At 36.8% G+C, this 21728-nt stretch overlaps 1 protein-coding gene across 3 annotated transcripts in view; it reads right to left on the bottom strand.

Annotated features, from left to right (window-relative positions):
• The window catches only part of NLN (neurolysin), a 95206-nt gene that overhangs the window by 41162 nt on the left and 32316 nt on the right, over window positions 1-21728 (bottom strand). The window contains exons 2-4 of one of the 3 annotated variants that reach the window (XM_061187861.1): window positions 12751-13010; window positions 8837-8985; window positions 346-453 (exon numbers count right to left, since the gene is read on the bottom strand). In XM_061187861.1, coding sequence (XP_061043844.1) covers window positions 346-453; window positions 8837-8985; window positions 12751-13010 — 517 coding nt within the window. Of the gene's footprint in view, window positions 1-345; window positions 454-8836; window positions 8986-12750; window positions 13011-21728 lie in introns of those variants that run through there. The other 2 variants (XM_061187862.1, XM_061187863.1) reach the window with 2 other exon arrangements.

Raw genomic sequence — 21728 nt, 5'->3', positions numbered from 1 at the left:
ATCTCTTTATGAACAAGGGAGTAAGAATACAAATCAACTATTAAGATCTGAACTAGTTACCAGAGAATGTACACTAGAGCAGGGAAAATAAGCCTGGCACACATGAAACAAATAAAATCTTGACAGGATTAAAGAACAATTAAGTTATCAGTTGTTTGTCAGTCATCATGAGGTTAATAGGAGTTGTGGAATTTAAAATCGTTGACTACTAAATACATTGTAAACTGATTTGTATTATGGGTTATTTCCCATATTACAAACATGTGTTTCCCTATTTCCTGTTTTTTGTTGTATTTTGTTTTATCTATTCTTTTGTTTTCTAATAAGAAAAGGAAACAAACTCACATTTTGTACTTGTTCTGGAAGATGGAGCCCATTCCTTTTTCCCATTTTCACTGATTTTTCCAGGTATCGTCTGGCTTCAGGCTTTATCTTTCCCAGATCACATGTTTCCTGAAATTAAAGAATGTGACAACCTCTTTGATTTCTGTTACAACAGTGCATGGGTAAATTATAAACTATGAGGCCAACAGCAAAATTTATTCATCATCTCTGGTGGGCTATGAAGTACATAGGTGATTATGAGGCAGGTCTTTTTGAAAACCTATGTTCTTTCATGCTTTAGTGAGCTTCTGCTTATTTAAAACTGAAAAATTAAATAAATAAAAAGCTAACCAGAATTTCCTTGCCTTGCATCAGAATCAAGCGTGCCTGTACCACTTGAAAATGCGATAATAGGGAACATTTGCATAATCTCATAAAACATTCTTTATGACTGAGTAGTCTTTTTCACAAAACATATTTCTTATCACAAATCATCTGGATTTAATTTTCTATCATTTGCTAACCTGGTTCCACTTGAGAGGCAAAAATAGAAATAATGGGCAAATTCTACAAAAATGGAGAGTAGGACTCTTTTGCCAACATATCAAACAAGGACAGCTGGATAGAAAGCTGGATAGAACCCCAGCAAAAGGCTTCCAACACTTCAAAAATGCCTTACTGTCATTTGGTAAGAGAGATCAAGGGACCACATCAAGCTGCATATGGACAAGTATCTGGGGAAAATGAGTTAGCACTGCACAAAGAGGAGGCGAGCTGGACAGTACATGTGAACCTACATGCAGCAACGCAAACAACACTCACTCAAAAGGACGGAGGGCCCTGAAGGAGAGTGGAAAATTCCCCCGGCCACAGCAAGATAGTAAACACACCAGATGTTTCTTCAAAACACATGGCAGAATATACATGGCACATCTGGGTGGCTGGTTAGTTTGTGGTCCCTGGGAGGAAAGGGGCTCCAGACAGATTCAACAGGTGCAAAGGATTCAGTGTGGTTGAGAGCCAACGAGGGACTTCTGTCTCTAGAGCTTTAGAGCCCTCTCAGCCTCAGAGACCTACCCTGGTTACACTCTCTCCGTGAAAGACTTGGGCTGTTCACCCCAAGCTTTATATTTTCCCACCTAATCAGATCTTTAAAAGGACTGTGCTTAGCTTTAGAGTCTGCATTTTAGACTGCTGGTAAAAGGCTCTTGCTGCAATAGGTCTCGTAATTTTTTATATTTTGTTGCAGCAGGTAAACAGAGTTGTATTTTAACTGAGGGTCCTACTTAATACAACAATCTGTATCTCACTTTACCTGCGAATAAATAATTTTGTGTCATAGTACTAAAGCACTTGTTATGCATACGTTACTCACAGTTTCCTCTGAGTTTATCCTCAGTGGGGGCAGAGAACTTTTAGACCCTTTTCCATAATAACCCCTTCTGTGCCCTTGGAGAATTTCTGAGCACGCTGGCATGAGCGGAGTGGGAACCCTCCCTAGCTGGTATTGGCACATACTGGGATCCTGGCAGCAGGTGCCTGCAATGGCAAGAAACCCAGAATGGCTAGGGAGATAGCTGGGCTGTGGGCTGATTCCCTCAGAGACGGCCAGCAGTTCAAATCACAGTGTTCATATGGATGTGATTAACGTGGGTTGACTGAGGCTGGCTTTAACAGCACCAGGAAGTCTGTACTGAGATATGGGGCATGGCAACAGGAGTCCCTAGACAGGATGATACTACAAGTTGTAAGATTGGGGAGAATCTAGGCAGTAGCTATATGGAGTGGAAGAGAGGAAAAAAAAATCCCTGGTGAGCAGGGCCCGGCAAGGGCTGGGTACACTGTGAGGACCCAAGTGATCAGGTTGAGGTCCAGAGCAGAGGACCTTCCCACCTGGGCAGTGCGCCAAGGCAGAAGCAAGGCACACAGCTGGACAGCAGCATGGGTTTTTGGGTTCCTGTCACTCACCTGGTCACGTGTGGCCCTGAGCTTAGGACAGAGGCTCATCATAAGCCTCACTAGCTGATGTAAGCAGAATTCTTACTCTACTCCAATGCTTGATCAGGATGGGCTCTCATACTCAGTGGGCCTGGACTTGCCATATCTGGGAGTAGCAGGGCTGCTACTTCAGAAAGCCTGAAAGTGTACTCGGCACAGTAAACTCAAACTCCTGGTCTAAATTCGGTAAAACTACCTATCTCCCCAAATAGGTAATCCAAGTGTAAACAGGTAGAAGGATGTTCTGAGAAAAATCAGCTCTAAATTAGGTCTAATTAAATATGAACAAATTACCTGTACTGAAATGTTCGACTTACCAGAAAAATGACACTTAGCAAAAATCTGATTCAATTATATCCAGACACCCTTTGCCAGTCAGACTCTGAGGTCTTGGGAAATCTCCGGAGGGCTCTGGTAGGAGTAAAGCATGTCTAAAATGTGCTTCTAAAGCACATTCCTCTCCCAAAGCTGATCATAATAATATTCTCCCTTATAATCTCCAGGCAAGGTCAGAATTACTGCCCAAGGATTTTCTAAGAGGGAATCAGCCAACACTTCTAGACTGCTCTGCCGCAGTTGCATCTTCCTTCCTGAAAAAGAATTTAATCCCCTTGAATCTGAACCAGGTCTCATGCCTCTTTGGGGGAGTAGGGAGCTAAAGTTCTCTGAAGTAATTTTCAAATTTATATAATCTGACAGCAGGGGATCTTATTTTAAACTCTGTGATGACAAGATTTAGTTTTCCCCATCTTCCTCCTGTAACTAAGAACTTTTATATAAAAGTGTGAGTGCATACACACACACATTCTTACATGTATGCTTATATACTAATTTCACAGACAAGAAAATTGAGGTTAAATGATTTCTCCAATATCACACAGCTGTTTAGTGGTAAAAATGGGGATAGAAATAAATTCTTTTATATTTGCAGTGTCTTTCCTTTTTTTTGTTTTGTTTTGTTTTTTCAATCACACTTGCTGTCAGGTTTCTTTCTTTCTTTTTTTTTTTTTTTTTTTGCTGTCAGGTTTCTATCCTACTACTGTGAAGAGGATGCTCTTAGGCAGCTGCCTGCACTCTGGACAGGAGGGCTGCAGAAAGGCCTCTTGCTTACTCCGAACTCAATACCCTATCATGAGTCTCTGCTTTTGAGTGGGCCACAGGCAGAGTGAGGACACGGAGAGGGGAACCGCACTGCATGAAGACACATTTTAACTGAGACTAGCTCTGTTCCATTCAACAACCATTTACTGAGCTCCAATTTACGTCAGGCACTAGGAAAACAAAGATGAATATCCTTGAGGCTCTATAAGTCACATGAAGGGAAAAAAAGATATATCAGCAAATAATGTTAATATCATGTAGTGAGTGAAAAGAGAGTAAGTATTGTACTTGAGAAGCACAAAAGAGGGACAACTGGCTAACGGGGAAACTAAGGCAAGGTAGTTGATGCTTTATATTGGATCCCTCGGCTTTTAAGAGCCTGACAAAGGTACAAGGTTCAGTAGTATTATGACCAATGACTAGAATTACGCATTTCAAAATCAAGAAGGCATGGTAAGTAGAGGGAATTACCACTGCTATGTTGAATTTTGGACAGAGCTTTTCCTCTTCAAAAAAAAATTTTTTTCTCTCTCTCTTTTTTTTTTTTTAAACCGTAGTTTTAAGGCACTGATTCTTCCACAGCTGGTAGATCACATAATGCTTAAAAGCATCTATACTTAATTCTGTGACCTATTCATTTACACTGTAACATTAAAACTTTTCTGTTTAAATTACTAATTGGCTAAGATGAACTGGCAAAGACCAAATTCCACAGCTCTGAAAAAAATATAAATAATATTACAATAGATAATTGTATTTCTCAATTTAGCTTGTATAATTCACTCAATTTCACTAAAGAATCCCTTTCCTGTACTTACTACTCAGTAGGCCACTGGAATAAAATATTACAGGCCTGGATTGTTTCAACATGGAGACATTGTACATTTTTTCTCACCAATGTGGCTTTTTTGATCTTTGCAGGCTTTTTAGCCAATGATCGAGAAGCCTTTGTCAGCACAGGGAAACACCAAGACTTGAGTCCATACTGCTGGCTTTTGATACCTGGACATTTTTTAGCTAAAGGGATGAGGACATCCTTGTTTTTCGCTTCTCTTTTTTTTCTTCTAGAAAATTAAGAATTAATTTTAGAATTAAGGATACATTAAATGTTATATTTTTATGTAATATTTGAAATCTACAAATGACTATAACTACATATATATGTTTTAAAGACAAATTAAATCCACCCTTAAACTTATGAAATACAATATTAAAACACTGTTGCCTTTATCTATGTAACAGGTAACCACTCTCTTGAATTTTGTGTTACATATTTTCTTCCAGCATTACCACTTATGTATACATTGTTTAGTTTTGCTCCTTTTTATTATTTTTTTATTTTTACTTTTTTTAGTACAAACCTTTTATTTTTAAATGATATCATGTTGTATGCAGTGCTCTGCAATTTCTTTTTTTCTTTCGTTGTTCCTAAGATTCAGCCATGCTGTTGCATGTTGCTGTAGTTTATTTCCTTCACTGCTATAAAACATCCCATTGTAAATCTACTACAATTTATTGCTCCATTTTCCTGTTGATGGAAATCTGAGTTGTTTCAGTGTTTTGCTATTATAGATAATGTTGTTACGAATACATGTCCCATGTCACCTGTGCACAAATGCAAACCTATTTCTAGGTAAATGCTGAGGTGGGGGTGGGGAGGGTATGCTAAGTTACGGAGAATGTAAGATCCAACTTCATAATATTAGATTTTTCTCCGAATTAGTTATTACTATTATTTAAAAAATCATTTTACACCTTTACTAGCAGTGCACAAATATTCCCATTGACTCACATCCACACAGATACTTGGCATTGTCAGACTTGTTCATTTTTGCCAATCTGGTGAGTGAAAAATGGTATCTTATTGCAGTCCTTATTTGAACTTCCCTGACCTAATGAGGTTAAACATCTTTTCATATGTTTAATTGCCATTTGTGTTTCATCTGAAATACCTTTCATGTCATCTGCCCATTTTTCTATTGGGATGTTTGTCTTTTTTACTGATTACAGTAGCTCTTTATATATCCTAGGTACTAATGCTTTGCTAGTTTCATATTTTGTAAATTTCTTTTTTTAGTATTTGAGTATTTTTTTTTTATTAGTGTCTTTTCACTTTATTAATAAAAGTTCTTTATTTTAATGTAGTCATGTTTATCAGACTTATATTTTATAGTTAGCACTTTTGGTGTCTTGTTTAAGAAATACTTCCCTGATCAGATGTCATAAAGGTGTATTTCTATATAAGCTTCCAGAAGCTTTAAAGTTTAACTTTTTAAGACTTTAATCCATTAGGGATTGTTTTTCATTGAGTTGTGAAGAGCAATCCAGTATTTTTTCCCCCACATGGATAACCCATGTCCTTGCATCAATTACTGAAGGCCTATTTTTTGGATCTGTCACCGTTTCTCACTCTAGTTTGAAGAACATTTACTAAGCGTTTACTGTACTTTGTACCAGGCACTCTGCCAGAGATGCAAAATAGAATCAAATGTGACACCTCCCTCCCTTGAGGGTTTTAATGTAAAGTCTACACGATTTCTGGCAAGCATTTACCAGCCACTTCTATGGCTCCTGGAAAGTTACCATTTGTGAGCCTTAGTTTCTCTACTAATAAAAAGGGATACTTCACAAGATTGGTATAAAAGTTAACTTAGATAACTATATTGCTATACAAATGTAAAGTAGTATTACTAGCCACACTTGGGAAGGAGGTAGGAAGACTATAGCACACTGGTTAGTCTCATGCTCTACTATGATTTCATCTATCCATTTAGTCAACAAATTGCTTATTTTAAAGGTTTTGAAACATGACTGCAAATCAGATGATACTTCCTAGACTGTGATGTGGTGCCCCTTGAATCCGGGTAGATCGTAGCGACTAGCCCATCAGTATGGTATTGCAGAAGTGATGCTACATGACTTCTGAGACAGGTCATAAAGTGCAATGCAGCTTCTGTGTAGTTTATTGTAACATCCGCGTTGAAGCCCTCTGTCTCCATGAAAGAAGTCCTACCACCCTGATGCTGTCATGCTGTGAGGAAGTCCAAATTAGCCTACATAAAGACACTACATGGAGGTGCCCTAGGGGGACACGAAGACAGAGATACCTGGCTAGCCTCTACATGCTCCAGCTCCAGCCACCACTGCCTGAAACCACATGCAAGACCCCAAGCCAGAGCTGCCCAACTAATACCTTCCTGAATTCCTGATCCACAGCAACTATGAGAGAAGATAAAATGATTGTTGCTATGTTCAGCCACTAAGTTTTAGAGTTACATATTGTACATCAACAGATAACTAGGATGCTTACTGAGCACAGATTTTGCCATAAAGAACTGTGAAAAGTAATTTCACATTTCTATTCATCAATATTAAGTGAAAAATAACGTAAGAGCTAAAATAACATTTTATATCTAATTAAGATAATACATTTGATTATTGCCTACATTGGTGGCATCTTGAGACCTCAATATTATTCAGAGCACCCTCATTTTAGGAGAGCATGCCTGAAATTGATGACTCTACATAAATTTAAAATCCTATTACCCAGCCTAAGGAAGGCTTCATGTATTATATCATGGTAGCCCTATTTTATTTACGGTGTTACTGGAAAAATTAAATACAAGATTTAGGTGTATCTAACTTTGTCCTTTAGGTAAGAATGGGATGAGATTTACTATCTATTAAAGTGTCCAACTCTAGCAGAAAACTGATTCTGATAGTTCTAGATTTTTAAAAATACTGACTAAAAAATGTAACTATTTGTCAAGGAAGGTATTTAAATTCACCAGATAAGCTCCAATTCATAAACAAACACAACAGTTATTTTTAAAATTATTCTGATGTAGCCTTAACATTCTAAATGCCCCTGAAATTGTTCACACAATAATCCACATCTATGAGAATAAACTCCTGTGGAAAGAGGAAAAATTATGGAACTAAATCTGAAACTATTATAAATTAATATAATAAAACACTGAAGTGAACCAGCTCAAGTAAATGAACAAATCTGATAAATGCACTGGTGTTTATGAGGTCACTTACAGTGTGCTAGGCTGCTGTCTCGTCTACTACGCAGGCAGCAATTTGTTCCCAAATTTAGTGGGATCAGAGGCCAATATATACAAAATTTTAAAGTATAACAAAGAACCCTAAAGCGACAAACCTCCCATATCTTGATAACATTTGTAAGAATCAGAAACGGTGGAAAAGTAACAAAAACATTAGACTCAATAACATTAAGATTGCAATACCTTTTTGAGGCTAGAAAATCCCAAATGAGAACTTAGAAGTCAGGATGAAAAAAGAATTAATCAAAGGAAATTAGAAATGTGGGGGAAAAGCTCTATAGTACATATATAATATCCAGATAGAAAAGAAATTAGATTATTTTGGGATGAAATAAAAATAGGAGACTATAAGGGCCATGATTTGAATTGTACAGAATAACAACTGAAGCTAAAAGTTGAAAAGAGAACAATTTAACTAGCAAAAAATAGTCATAGTTATTTTAATTTATGTTATTTTTATAGTGCCAAAGATGAACAATTATGAACCATCATAGATGAACATAAATTAAGGGTGAAAAATGTTTGTCTGACATGAGAAAATAGGCAGCATGTACGTCTTATATGTCTAAATAAATAAATTCTGGATTACATATTCTACAGTGAGTTACAAATAAAACATTTGAAATAAAACTGCTTTTTATTTCAATCCCTGTCATAACTTGCTAAAAAGAACACAAATTTTGAGATTTTGCATATACAACGTGCAAAATTAAACAAAAATGCCTAGGATTGTAAAACACTGGTTGTTTTCCAAACAAATTGCTGAGTGCCATGAAAATAAAAATTCAAAGCAAAGACACGATGAAAATGCTAGGAAGCAAACCACCATCGTTGATGAAAAGACCCGAAATACTCAAGGCAGACCCACTTAGAGCTTTCTTAATACATAATTTCTGTGAGTCCTGAAAAATGTAAGGATGACAGATAGGAATGTCTCTGGCATGCAGCATCAACAGTATGTCATCCGTATTATGGCCAAAACCACATGATATTTATAGATAACTCAACTCCATTTGCTTCTAGTTGATCTGATCTAATATAAACCTTGCAAAATTTTGAAAATTCAAAGAGGTTTTTACATCAAACCATTAAGCTCATGATGGCTAAAAAGCCTTAGATTTATGGATGTACACTCTTTTATACTTGGTCTTAAAAATTTTAAGTGAATGTAATTAGTAACTTAACGTAAACCTAAGTGATATAACACTATGTTGTGCCCACTATCATAATAATTAGAAACAAAATCTAGGAACATTCAAATACTTTTTATCATTGGTCAAAGGTTTTTACTTCTTTATTGTCAGTTTTTTTTTCCTTTTAAAGGGAATTATAAGACCATTTACCTTTAAATGAACAATTCTCAGAAAGATATCTTCTCTCATGCTCATCTCGATATCAAAACGAGAAAGTCTTTTGTCTGCTTCTGTACTTGCTGCTCGTACTTCTTTGTCAGAGGAGACGTGCTGGGGAAAGTCTAGCATGGTTCGTTCCACTGTTAACAGAGGAAAAAACCAGAAGGACTCATTAAGTCAGTATGAAGAAAAATACCTCGTACCTAGATGAATGATTATCCGAATATAAGTTTTTCATTACATACTTTCCATAAAGGCTCCTAGGGCTATCAAGAAACAGCATCTAACACAGGACTTGGCTATTCCTGGGGCATTGTTAGGAACAATAAGGGTGTACACTGAGTACTTACCAAAGGATGTTTAGTGTGCAATTTATTAACTGGGAATGTAGAAAAAAAAAAGATGTAGTCCTTTTTAAAAAAATTTTTATTGGAGTATAGTTGATTTACAATGTTGTGTTAGTTTCAGTTGTATAGCAAAGTGAATCAGTTACACATGTACATATATCCACTCTTTTTTAGATTCTTTTCCCATATAGGCCATTACAGAGAATTGAGTAGCGTTCCCTGTGCTATACAGTAGGCTCTTATTAGTTATCTATTTTATATATAGTAGGGTGTATATGTCAATCCCAATCTCCCAATTTAAAAGATGTAGTTCTTGGGGACTTCCCTGGCGGTCCAGTGGTTGAGACTCTGTGCTTCTATGGCTGGGGGTATGGGTTCGATCCCTGGTCGAGGAACTAAGATCCTGAATGCTGAGCGGTGTGGCCAAAAATAAAGAAAAGAAAAGAAAAGATGTATTGATAGTTCTTATACTGAGGCATTTTATAGTCTGGGAGTCGGGGGTAGGGAACAGTACATGAAAAGATAACAATACAGGACAGAGCAGCTTAACTGTCAAATGAATGGGACAGAAACTCAAAGGCTGCAATACCGAGGGCTGGGGCATTATGCCATGCCTTGTGGAGAAGGCTGGATCTTAGAGGATGGGCGGGGTGAGAGGAAGAGCTCAGTAGGGGACTGGAGAAGTAGAGACTGAAAGCATGGGGACCGGCAAACAAACAGGATGTTTAAGAAACAAGCAGGCCAATTTAGTGGGATGGGGCTTGTTTAGAAAAGAAGTTCTTAACCTTTATGACAGACTCCTTAGAAAATCTAATCCAAGTCATGGACCCTCCCCCAAATGCAAACATTCATGCAAATATAAAAAGCTGCATAGAATTTCAGAACTCTCAGAAATCTCAGTGGACATATTCAGTAAGCAGCTGAATACTGGGGCTATTCTTGTTCAATGATGGTAGTAATGGCATCTGCTCTTATTTTCACATATCAAAGTTGGTTGTTGGGTTTTTCAAACATTTGCATTTTGACTTTAATCAGGCAAAAATCTGATGTCAGTGAAATAATCCATACTACAGCAAAAAAAAAAAAAAAATCAGTATGGTTTATAACCATAGTTGTGGTTATGCTGTGACAATGAATACATTTTAATTTTACTATCTTTAGCACTTTGAAGGTATTATAAATAGGTAACATTTACACATGTGATATATGGTAGACAGTAAAGCTATCCTTTACATACCACGGAATTGTCCAGTTAAACAAGCTACCTTATGCATATCAGTCCCCTTAAAACACTGTCACAAAGAAAGCTGTAAAAAAATTGCCACAAATCAATAAATTCATAGTGTCTGTTTTTAAAAAATCAAATTAGATAATTATTATTTTAGGATTTAATATATCATTTTTGTCCCTTGATTAAAGAAAGAATAGAATGCAAGATTTAACATTTAATACATACAGCACTTGTTTAAGTGAGTTAACTAGATAGTCACAATTTCTGTTTACTTTTAAAAATTAGCTCAAAAAGATATTAAGACGGAATCAAAATTGCTCAAGAACTTAAATGAGCAGAACAAAATGCAGGAGTCTAAAACTGGAAACATATTCTTAAACAAACAATAATATTGAAAACCATTTCCTTCCTTACTTTGCCACAAAGACCTGGAACCAGACTTATGTTCTCACTGCCAAACTATAAACAGTGCTGATGCCCGGTACCTGACACTGGACAAATGGGGTTTTAACAGCTACTGCAGGAGGCTGAGAACATACACAGATAAGAGAAAGTTAGTCTTTAAAAATCTATTCCGAAACTCAAACATTTTTATGATTAACCCATAAAGATAAATTTACAGGAGAGGAAGAAAAAATATCACAAAACTAAAGGTATATTTAAAAGATGTATGATTGGGAGAAAAAGCAGAATTTAAGATAATTCTGTTTTAAAGATTTTTCCCCACCTTTTTTTACATTTGCTGAATGCATAAGCTACTAGGCTGGCACACCGTCTTAGTCATAAGTGACTGAAGAAGTGAGTATGTGAACCAAGGACAAACCACATACAGGGTGGGAGATGCACACGAAATTGCCTGCTGGGAAAGCTCTGCTGAATGGGGACCGCCTCCATTCCTTTGACTTTAACTACAAGACCAACCAGACTTTTTTTACTGAAGAGTTTAAGCTCAAGGTTTGTAGCAAGATTTAGTGGCTATTAATGAGAGTGAAGCAGTTGGTAGTAAGAGGCAGAAACTGAAACAGAAATGCAGAGGGAAGAGAAAGTAGACAAGTCCTTATTATGGTGGGACATAGGGTAGGGAACTGTTGGTGGGGAAAAAGAGATGACTAGGTCACTAGGGCTGTGCAGGATTTTGGACAACCTTCCAAATTCCAGAAACCATACAAATGCTTATGATAATTCAGTTCTACAGACAACCTATGTTCTTACGATGCCTGGCTACACAGCCAAGGTTGTTTAGCCATAATTATCCTACAAAATATATCCAATTCTTTGAGAAAACTGGCATGAATCTTCATTCCTTACAACTCAAAGGGTTTAATACTTATATTATTAAAATAATATATTTTAAGTGTAGGAAATATGGAAAATAGAGAAAAGCATGAAGAGTAAATGAAAAATCAACTATAAACCTGAAAAAAAAATGAATGGCTGCTTCCAAATAACACACTGTTCTTTGAGAAAGATCACTTAAAATATCAAATTTATCTCAGCTCCATTATCAATTGTTCTGAAAGTCTCCTTTGGATCATTTATCTTTGTGATCATTGTTTTAATCCATATATTTGCATTTAGACAGGTGGGACAGATGGACGATATCTTAAAAAAGAATACAAATGTATAAAAATGCACCCATTATATCCTTACTGAAATATTAATGATAAAGAAACTAAATTTAATGTGTTCATTTTTATAATAACTTTAAAGAATTCATGTTTAACTAAAAGTGATCTATAAATCACAAAAAAACTATAAACCTAGTACCAAAAATATTGGCCATTATTAAAATTTGTTTTCTTTCTCTGTCCTTTTAATGTTATTAAATACTTCTCCTAAACATGATTTTAATGGCTACATAATGTTACAGAGGGTGAATGTACCATAATTTATTTAGCTATTCTACTTGTTGACACTTAGGGGTTGTTTCCAAGCTTTTGCTGTGATAGAGTACCTGTTTATACATAAGTTTATACATGATTTTTCCTATATCTGATTATTTCCTTAGATTATGCCTAGATGTGGAATTAATTACGGGGCTAGGGTATGAACTTCTTAAAAGTTTTGATATATATTGCTCTCCAGAAAGCAGTTGTAATGAGAGTGTACATTTTACAGCACCTCTGCCACATAATAAAATTTTTTAACTCAGGTAATATAAATAATTCTAAGCAATTATGAATCATTAATCATTTAAGCAATTACAAATCATTATGTAAAAATCAATGTCTTGTAAAATTGGAAAACGAATTGCCAAGACAGGAAGCATAAAATGGTTTATGATGCCCACAAAATGCAATATTGATGTGCTTCTGCATCCTACCCACCTATATACTTCACTTCTACATCTGCCAGTGCCTGCAAACAGTTCTTGTAAGTTACTTCCTCAATGTCAAGCATTGCAATAGCATCGTACACCTGTTTGGTCTGTGCAATGAGCTCCTCAGTTCTTGTTTTAATTTGCTCTGGTGAAAGATCCCATCTTAAAACATTTCTGCCGGCTGCAGTATAGGAAGACATTGCCTGAAGAGGAGACATCACTTCTTTTCCTAAAGTCATTCTGAATAAAATCCTGGAACCACCAATTCTACAAAGAATCAGAAAAAAGATAAAAATTAGGCATTTTGTTGGTCCAAAGTCAACACACAAATGTGTATTATCTAATTAAATTTTAAAGTAAAAAGAACTTTTTACTAAAATTGAGCAAATTTCTTTCAGGTAAATACATATGCACAAAACTAAATGCTCTTTACTTTCTTGTTTTCTTGAATAGTTACAGAGTTAATGGAATTTGGACTTTCCAAACACTGAACTGCTTATGTAATTAAATCATATAGAGAAATAAAGTTAGGTGTCAAAGACATAATAATTGTCCTTTATAAATTAAACCAGTAATCTTTCTTACTTAAACATTTTTCCTGTGCTAATATCCACCTACGATGCATGTAGAATCAATATTTTGATATTCAGCAAGGAAACATTTTCAAAATTCTTTCTATATTGAACAACAATTTAAAAAATGTTTTACCAAAATTTCATGTAAATCAACTATGGCAATTTGAATTTAAGACTTAAAAAATAAAATCTGGTATAGCTATGGCATTATCCTAAAAGATAAAGGAATGATACCAACCCTTTACCCACTTAAAACACTGAAACTAAAAACTGATGCCATGTGTGTGTATATATATTTATAATATATAATTCTAGAACTTATAAATAAAAATATTATAATTAATAGCTAACATTTATTGTGTTTAGGCACTGTACTAATTACTTTCCATTTATTAACTCAGTCCCTACAACAATGCTATGAGACAGATACTGTGGTTATTTCCATTTAGCCAAAGAAGTAACTAAAACACAGAGAAGTTAAGTAACTTGCCCAAGGTCACACAGCTGGCTACATGGTGGGAACTAGGATTAAAAACCAGGTAGTACAGATCCAGAACCCACTCTCTTAACCACAATACTAAACTTAATTCCTATTATCTTACAAGACCCCAAAACAACCATAGGCAGGACAATATTCCCTTTTAACAGATGATGCAGTTGAGACTCAGAGAGGCTAAGTGACTTGTTTAATGTCATTTGTTCAACAAATATTGATGAGCATGCACTGTGTCTGGTCATTGTGACAGGCACGAAGGATAAAAAGGCAAATTGACTGGGACCCTGCTATTTATATCATGGAGAAGACTAATTGATAAACGGGCAATTGTACTGCATTGAGATGAGTGCCATGATAGGGTAAACAGGGAGAACTCTGAAAGAGCACAGAAGGAGCTTTTCTAGAAAGATTTTCTAGAAGGAACAGTAAGCAAGCCAAGATCTGAACAATGTGTAGAAATTATCCAAAGGTCAAAGGTTGTAAGGAAAGAAAAATCTGAAAAAGTTAAGTAGGGACTAGAGAATGAAGAGCCTTGGGGATCATTTGAGTTCAAACCTACTCTGAAGGCAATGACAGAGCCACTGAAGGGTTTTACTCAGGTGAGAGATGAGAAAAGACATGCATTTTAAAGAAATCACTCAAATCATAGTGAGTTGAAATGTTTAGAAAAGAGAGATCATTCCCAGAGAGAAGCTATAATGGTAACTGGGGCATAATATTATGGTATACCTAACTAGGAAATAGCAGGAATTGGAGTGATTTAGTAGATATTCACTAAGAAGAATCAATATGACTTGGTACTGAATGGATGTCAGGAGGAGGTGAGATACTCAAGGACGACGTCCAGGCTTCTGTCTTGGAATTGGAGGGATGCACAGAGGCTCTGTCGCTAAAACAGGGGACTCAGATGAAGGAGGAGGCTCTCTGGTGGGACAAAGGGAAATTCAGTTTTGGACGTGCCAAGTCTGAAGCGGCTGTAGCACACGTAAGTGGAATTCGCTTACTAGTAAATGTAATTGGAGGGGACTTCCCTGGTGGTCCAGTGGTTAAGAATCGGTCTTGTAATGCAGTAGACGCCGGTTCAATCCCTGGTTGGGGAACTAAGATCCCAGATGCCGCGGGGCAACTAAGCCCGCGCGGCGCAACACAGAGCCCGTGTGCTGCAACTAAGACCTGACGCAACCAAAAAATAAATAAATAGATAGATAGATATTTTAAAAAAATGTAATTGGAGTTACATGGGTGGTTGAACTAGCCCAAGGGAATTTGCAGAGTGAGAACAGAAGAACCGAGCTCTAATTCTAGTTTAACCACTGAGGTAGAAAGAAAACCAAGTAGGTTGGGTTCTAGGAATTGTGAAAAGTAAGCACTGAAAAAGGGAGTGAATAACAGTATGAAATGTTGTACAAATCTCAAGAAAGACGCAAGAGTCTCTGTTGAATTCAGCAACAGGAACGTCATTGATGACTGGCAAGAGCAGTGTTAGTGGGGTGGTAGAAGTGGAAGTCAGATTGCTATGATTGAGGGCTATGGAGATGGTAAAGAACCGGAGAGAGTGCACCTCAGCAACTCTCCATAGAGCTGGCTGTGAAAACAAGGAGAGCTAATGCAGTATAAGGGGCTGAGACATACAAGGGTGCATTTTTAACATAGGAGAAGCCAGAATACTGACCCCCTTTAACTGTCTCTCCACAATAACTGATATTGTCTATGTGAAACATACTGGTTGATGGTTACATTCAAGGCTGGCAGACTATTTTCCAATGTATTTCCACATTTCTCCTTCAACCAGTTGAGTTATATATTCACCGAGAGTCAAGTTTAATTGCTCCAAAACCTGTTTATGCTTACTATACTCATTTCCTTTTAATTATTTGATTTTATAACAATTTTTTATTGGAGTATAATTGCTTTACAATGTTGTGTTAGTTTCTGCTGTACAATGAAGTGAATCAGCTATATGTATACACATATCCCCTCCCTCTTGAACCTCCCTCCCCACCCCCATCCCACCCATCTAGGTCATCACAGAGCACTGAGCTGAGCTCCCTGTGCTATACAGCAGGTTCCCACTAGCTATCTATTTTACACATGGTAGTGTATTTATGTCAAACCTAATCTCCCAATTCATCCCACCCTACTCTTCCCCCCGTGTCCACATGTCTGTTCTCTATGTCTGTGTTTCTATTCCTGCCCTGCAAATAGGTTCATCTGTAGCATTTTTCTAGATTCCACATATATGCATTAATATACAAGGTTTATTCTTCTGACATTTCACTCTGTATGACAAACTCATCTCTACATTCGTAGAGATGTGGATGTAGGTCCATCCACATCTCTACGAATGACCCAATTTTGTTCCTTTTTATGGCTAAGTAATATTCCATTATATATATGTACCACATCTTCTTTATCCACTCATCTGTTGATGGACATTTAGGTTGTTTCCATGTCCTGGCTATTGTAAATACTGCTGCAATGAACATTGGGTATATGTGTCCTTCTGAATTATGGTTTCCTCAGGGTGTATGCCCAGTAGTGGGATTGCTGAGTCATATGGTAGTTCTATTTTTAGTGTTTTAAGGAACCTCTATACTGTTCTCCACAGTGGCTGTATCAATTTACATTCCCACCAACAATGCAAGAGGGTTCCCTTTTCTCCACACCCTCTGCAGCATTTATTTTTTGTAGATTTTTTGATGAGGGCCATTCTGACCAGTGTGAGGTGTAGTTTTGATGTGCATTTCTCTAATAATTAGTGATGTTGAGCAGCTTTTCATGTGCCTCTTGGCCATCTGTATGTCTTCTTTCGTGAAATGTCTATTTAGGTCTTCTGCCCATTTTTTGTTTGGGTTTTTTTTTGGTATTGAGCTGCATGAGCTGTTTGTATATTTTGGAGATTAATCCTTTGTCCGTTGATTAGTTTGCAAATATTTTCTCCCATTCTGAGGGTTCTCTTTTTGTCTTGTTTATAGTTTCCTTTGCTGTGCAAAAGTCATTAGGTCCCATTTGCTTATTTTTGTTTTTATTTTCTTTACTCTAGGAGGTGGTTCATAAAAGATCTTGCTGAGATTTACGTCAAAGAATGTTTTTCCTATGTTTTCCTCTAAGAGCTTTACATTTAGGTCTTGAATCCATTTTGAGTTTATTTTTGTGTATGGTGTTAGGGAGTGCTCTAATTTCATTCTTTTACATGTAGTTGTCCAGTTTTCCCACCACCACTTATTGAAGAGGCATTCTTTTCTCCATTGTATGTTCTTGCCTCCTTTGTTATAGATTAGGTGACCATAGGTGCGTGGGTTTATCTCTGGGTTTTCTATCCTGTACCATGGATCTATATTTCTGTTTTTGTACCAGTACCCTACTGTCTTGATTACTGTAGCTTTGTAGTATAGTCTGAAGTCTGGGAGCCTGATTCCTCCAGCTCCATTTTTCTTTCTCAAGATTGCTTTCGCTATTAGGGGTATTTTGTGTTTCCATACAATTGTAAAATTTTTTGTTTTAATTCTGTGAAAAATGCCATTGGTAATTTGATAGGGATTGCACTGAACCTGTAGATTGCTTTGGGTAGTATAGTCATTTTCACAATATTGATTCTTCCATCCAGGAACATGGCATATCTCTCCATCTGTCTGTCATCTTTGATTTCTTTCATCAGTGTTTTATAGTTTTCTGAGTACAGGTCTTTTGCCTCCTTAGGTAGGTTTATTCCTACCTAAGGTATTTTATTTATTCCTCCTTAGGTATTTTATTCTTTTTGTTGAAATGGTAAATGGGATTGTTTCCTTAATTTCTCTTTCTGATCTTTTGTTTTTAGTGTATAGGAATGCAAGAGATTTCTGTTCGTTAATTTTGTATCCTGCAACCTTACGAAATTCATTGGTTAGTAGTTTTCTAGTGGCATCCTTAAAATTTTCTATGTATAGTATCATGTCATCTGCAAACAGTGACAGTTTTACTTCTTCTTTTCCAATTTGTATTCCTTTTATTTCTTTTTCTGCTCTGACTGCCATGGCTAGGACTTCCAAAACTATGTTGAATAATAGTGGCGAGAATGGACATCCTTGTCTTGATGTTCCTGATCTTAGAGGAAATGCTTTGAGTTTTTCACCACTGAGAATGATGTTTGCTGTGGGTTTGTCATACATGGCCTTTATTATGCTGAGGTAGGTTCCCTCTATGCCCACTTTCTGGAGAGTCTTTTATCATAAATGGGTGTTGAATTCTGTCAAAAGCTTTTTCTGCATTTGTTGAGATGATCATATGGTTTTTATTCTTTAACTTGTTAATATGGTGTATCACATTGATTGATTTGCGTATGCTGAAGAATCCTTGCATTCCTGGGATAAATCTCACTCGATCATGGTGTATGACCTTTTTAATGTGTTGTTGGATTCTGTTTGCTAGTATTTCGTTGAGGATTTTTGTGTATAAATTCATCAGTGACATTGGTTTGTAATTTTCCTTTTCTGTGATATCTTTGTCTGGTTTTAGTATCAGGGTGATGGTGGTCTCCTTGAACGAGTTTGGGAGTGTTCCTCCCTCTGCAATTTTTTGAACGAGTTTGAGAAAGATAGGTGTTAGCTCTTCTCTAAATGTTTAATAGAATTCGCCTGTGAAGCCATCTGGTCCTGGACTTTTGTTTGTTGGAAGATTTTTAATCACAGTTCCAATTCCATTACTTGTGATTGGTCTGTTCATATTTTCTATTTCTTCCTGGTTCAGTCTTGGAAGGTTATACTTTTCTAAGAATTTGTCCATTTCTTCCAGGTTGTCCATTTTATTGGCACAGAGTTGCATGTAGTAGTCTCTTATGATGCTTTGTATTTCTGTGCTGTCAGTTGTAATTTCTCCTTTTTCATTTCTAAGTTTATTGATTTGAGTCCCCTCCCTTTTTTTCTTGATGAGTCTGGCTAAAGGTTTATCAATTTTGTTTATCTTCTCAAAGAACTAACTCTGAGTTTTACTGATCTTTGCTATTGTTTTCTTCGTTTCTATTTCATTTATTTCTGCTCTGATCTTTATTTCTTTCCTTCTATTAATTTTTGGTTTTCTTTGTTCTTCTTTTTCTAGTTGCTTTAGATGTAAGTTTAGATTGTTTATTTGAGATTTTTCTTGTTTCCTGAGGTGAGACTGAATTGCTATAAATTTCCCTCTTAGAACTGCTTTTGCTGCATCCCATAGGTTTTGGGTTGTCATGTTTTTTGTTGTCATTTGTCTCTAGGTATTTTTTGATTTCCTCTTTGACTTCTTCAGCGATCTCTTGGTTATTTAGCAGTGCACTGCTTAGCCTCCATGTATTTGTGTTTTTTACAGTTTTTTTCCTGTAATTGATTTCTAATCTCATCGCGTTGTGGTCGGAAAAGATGCTTGATACAATTTCAATTTTCTTAAATTTTCCGAGGCTTGATTTGTGACCCAAGATGTGATCTATCCTGGAGAATGTTCTGTGTGGACTTGAGAAGAAAGTGTATTCTGCTTTTGGATGGAATGTCTTATAAATATCAATTAACTCTATCTGGTCTATTGTGTCATTTAAAGCTTGTGTTTCCTTATTTATTTTCTGTCTGAATGATGTGTCCATTGGTGTAAGTGGGGTGTTAAAGTCCCCGACTATTATTGTGTTACTGTTGATTTCCCCTTTCATGGCTGTTAGCATTTGCCTTAGGTATTGAGGTGCTCCTATGTTGGGTGCATAAATATTTACAATTGTTATATCTTCTTCTTGGATTGATCCCTTGATCACTATGTATTGTCCTTCCTTATCTCTTGTAACAGTCTTTATTTTAAAGTCTATTTTATCTGATATGAGTATTGCTACTCCAGCTTTCTTGTGATTTCCATTTGCATGGAATATCTTTTTCCATCCTCTCACTTTCAGTCTGTATGTGTCCCTAGGTCTGAAGTGGGTGTCTTGTAGGCAGCATATATACAGGTCTTGTTTTTGTAGCCATTCAGCCAGTTTGCGTCTTTTGGTTGGAGCATTTAATCCATTTACATTCAAGGTGATTACTGATATGTATGTTCCTATTACCATTTTCTTAATTGTTTTGGGTTTGTTTTTGTGGGTCTCTTTCTTCTCTTGTGTTTCCCTCCTAGAGAAGTTCCTTTAGCATTTGTTGTAAAGCTGGTTTAGTGGTGCTGAACTCTCTTAGCTTTTGCTTGTCTGTAAAGCTTTTGATTTCTCTGTTGAATCTGAATGAGATCCTTGTGGGGTAGAGTGTAGATTTTTTTCCCTTTCATCACTTTAAATATATCCTGCCACTCCCTTCTGGCCTACAGAGTTTCTGCTGAAAAATCAGCTGATAACCTTATGGGGATTCCTTTGTATGTTATTTGTTGCTTTTCCCTTGCTGCTTTTAATATTTTTTCTTTGAATTTAATTTTCGTCAGTTTGATTAATATGTGTCTTGATGTGTTTCTCTTAGGGTTTATCCTGTATGGGGCTTTCTGCACTTCCTGGACTTGGGTGGCTATTTCCTTTCCCATGTTAGGGAAGTTTTCAATTATAATCTCTTCAAATATTTTCTCTGACCCTTTCTATTTCTCTTCTTCTTCTGGGACCCCTGTAATTCGAATGTTGGTGCGTTTAATGTTGTACCAGAGGTCTCTCAGACTGTCCTCAATTCTTTTCATTCATTTTTCTTTATTCTGCTCCTTGGCAGTTATTTCCACCATTCTATCTTCCGGCTCACTTATTTGCTCTTCTGCGTCAGTTATTCTGCTATTGACTCCTTCTAGTGTATTTTTCATTTCAGTTATTTTGTTGTTCATCACTGTTTGTTTTTCTTTAGTTCTTCTAGGTCTTTGTTAAACATTTCTTGTATTTTCTTGATTTGTGCCTCCATTCCATTTCTGAGATTTTGGATCATCTTTACTATCATTACTCTGAATTCTTTTTCAGGTAGGTTGCCTATTTCCTCTTCATTTATTTGGTCTTGTAGGTTTTTATCTTGCTCCTTCATCTGTAACATATTTTTTTGTTTTCTCATTTTTTTGATGGGTGGGGCTGTGTTCCTGTCTTACTGGTTGTTTGGCCTGCGACATCCAGCACTGGAGTTTGCAGGCAGTTGGGTAGAGCTGGGTCCTGGTGCCGAGATGAGGACCTCTGGGAGACCTCACTCTGATTAATATTCCCTGGGGTCTGAGGTTCTCTGGTAGTCTAGCAGTTTGGACTCAGTGCTCCCACCATAGGAGCTCAGGCCTGACCCCTGGCCTGGGAACCAAGAACCTGCAAGCCGTGTGGCATAGTGAAAGAAAAAAAAAAAAAAAGAGCAGTAAAATAACAAAGAATAAAAAATAAAATAAAATTAGAAAAATGAAAAATATATTAGGAAAAATAAAAATATAAGTGCAGTAACAACAACAAGATAAAACAGAACAACAGAAAAAAAAAAAATGGGGGGGGGAGCAAGCCAAAAGGAACAGAACAACAACAAAGAATAGAGAATAAAATAAAAGTAGAAAACTAAAAAACTTATTAGAAAAAATAAAAATATAGAACAGAACCACAACCTCAAAAGAATAAAAGAAAAGAAAAGAAAAGAAAAAAAGGCCAGGGGCTTCCCTGGTGGCGCAGTGGTTAAGAATCCGCCGGCCAATGCAGGGGACGCGGGTTCGAGCCCTGGTCCAGGAGGATCCTGCATGCCACGGAGCAGCTGAGCCTGTGCACCACGGCGGCTGAGCCTGCGCTCTAGAGCCTGCAAGCCAGAAGTCCTGAGCCTGCATGCCACAACTACTGAAGCGCACGTGCCTGGAGCCCATGCTCCACAGCGGGAGAGGCCACCACAATGAGAGGCCCACGCACCGCGGCGAGGAGTGGCCCCGCTCGCCGCAACTGGAGACGGCCCGTGCGCAGCAGCAGAGACCCAACACAGCAAAAATAAAATAAATAAGATAAATAAATAAATTTAT

Source organism: Eubalaena glacialis, chromosome 4, assembly GCF_028564815.1.
Source record: "Eubalaena glacialis isolate mEubGla1 chromosome 4, mEubGla1.1.hap2.+ XY, whole genome shotgun sequence".
Classification (NCBI taxonomy): Eukaryota; Metazoa; Chordata; class Mammalia; order Artiodactyla; family Balaenidae; genus Eubalaena; species Eubalaena glacialis.
Note: the sequence above shows the minus strand (reverse complement) of the source record. Positions and strands in the feature narration are given on the sequence as shown.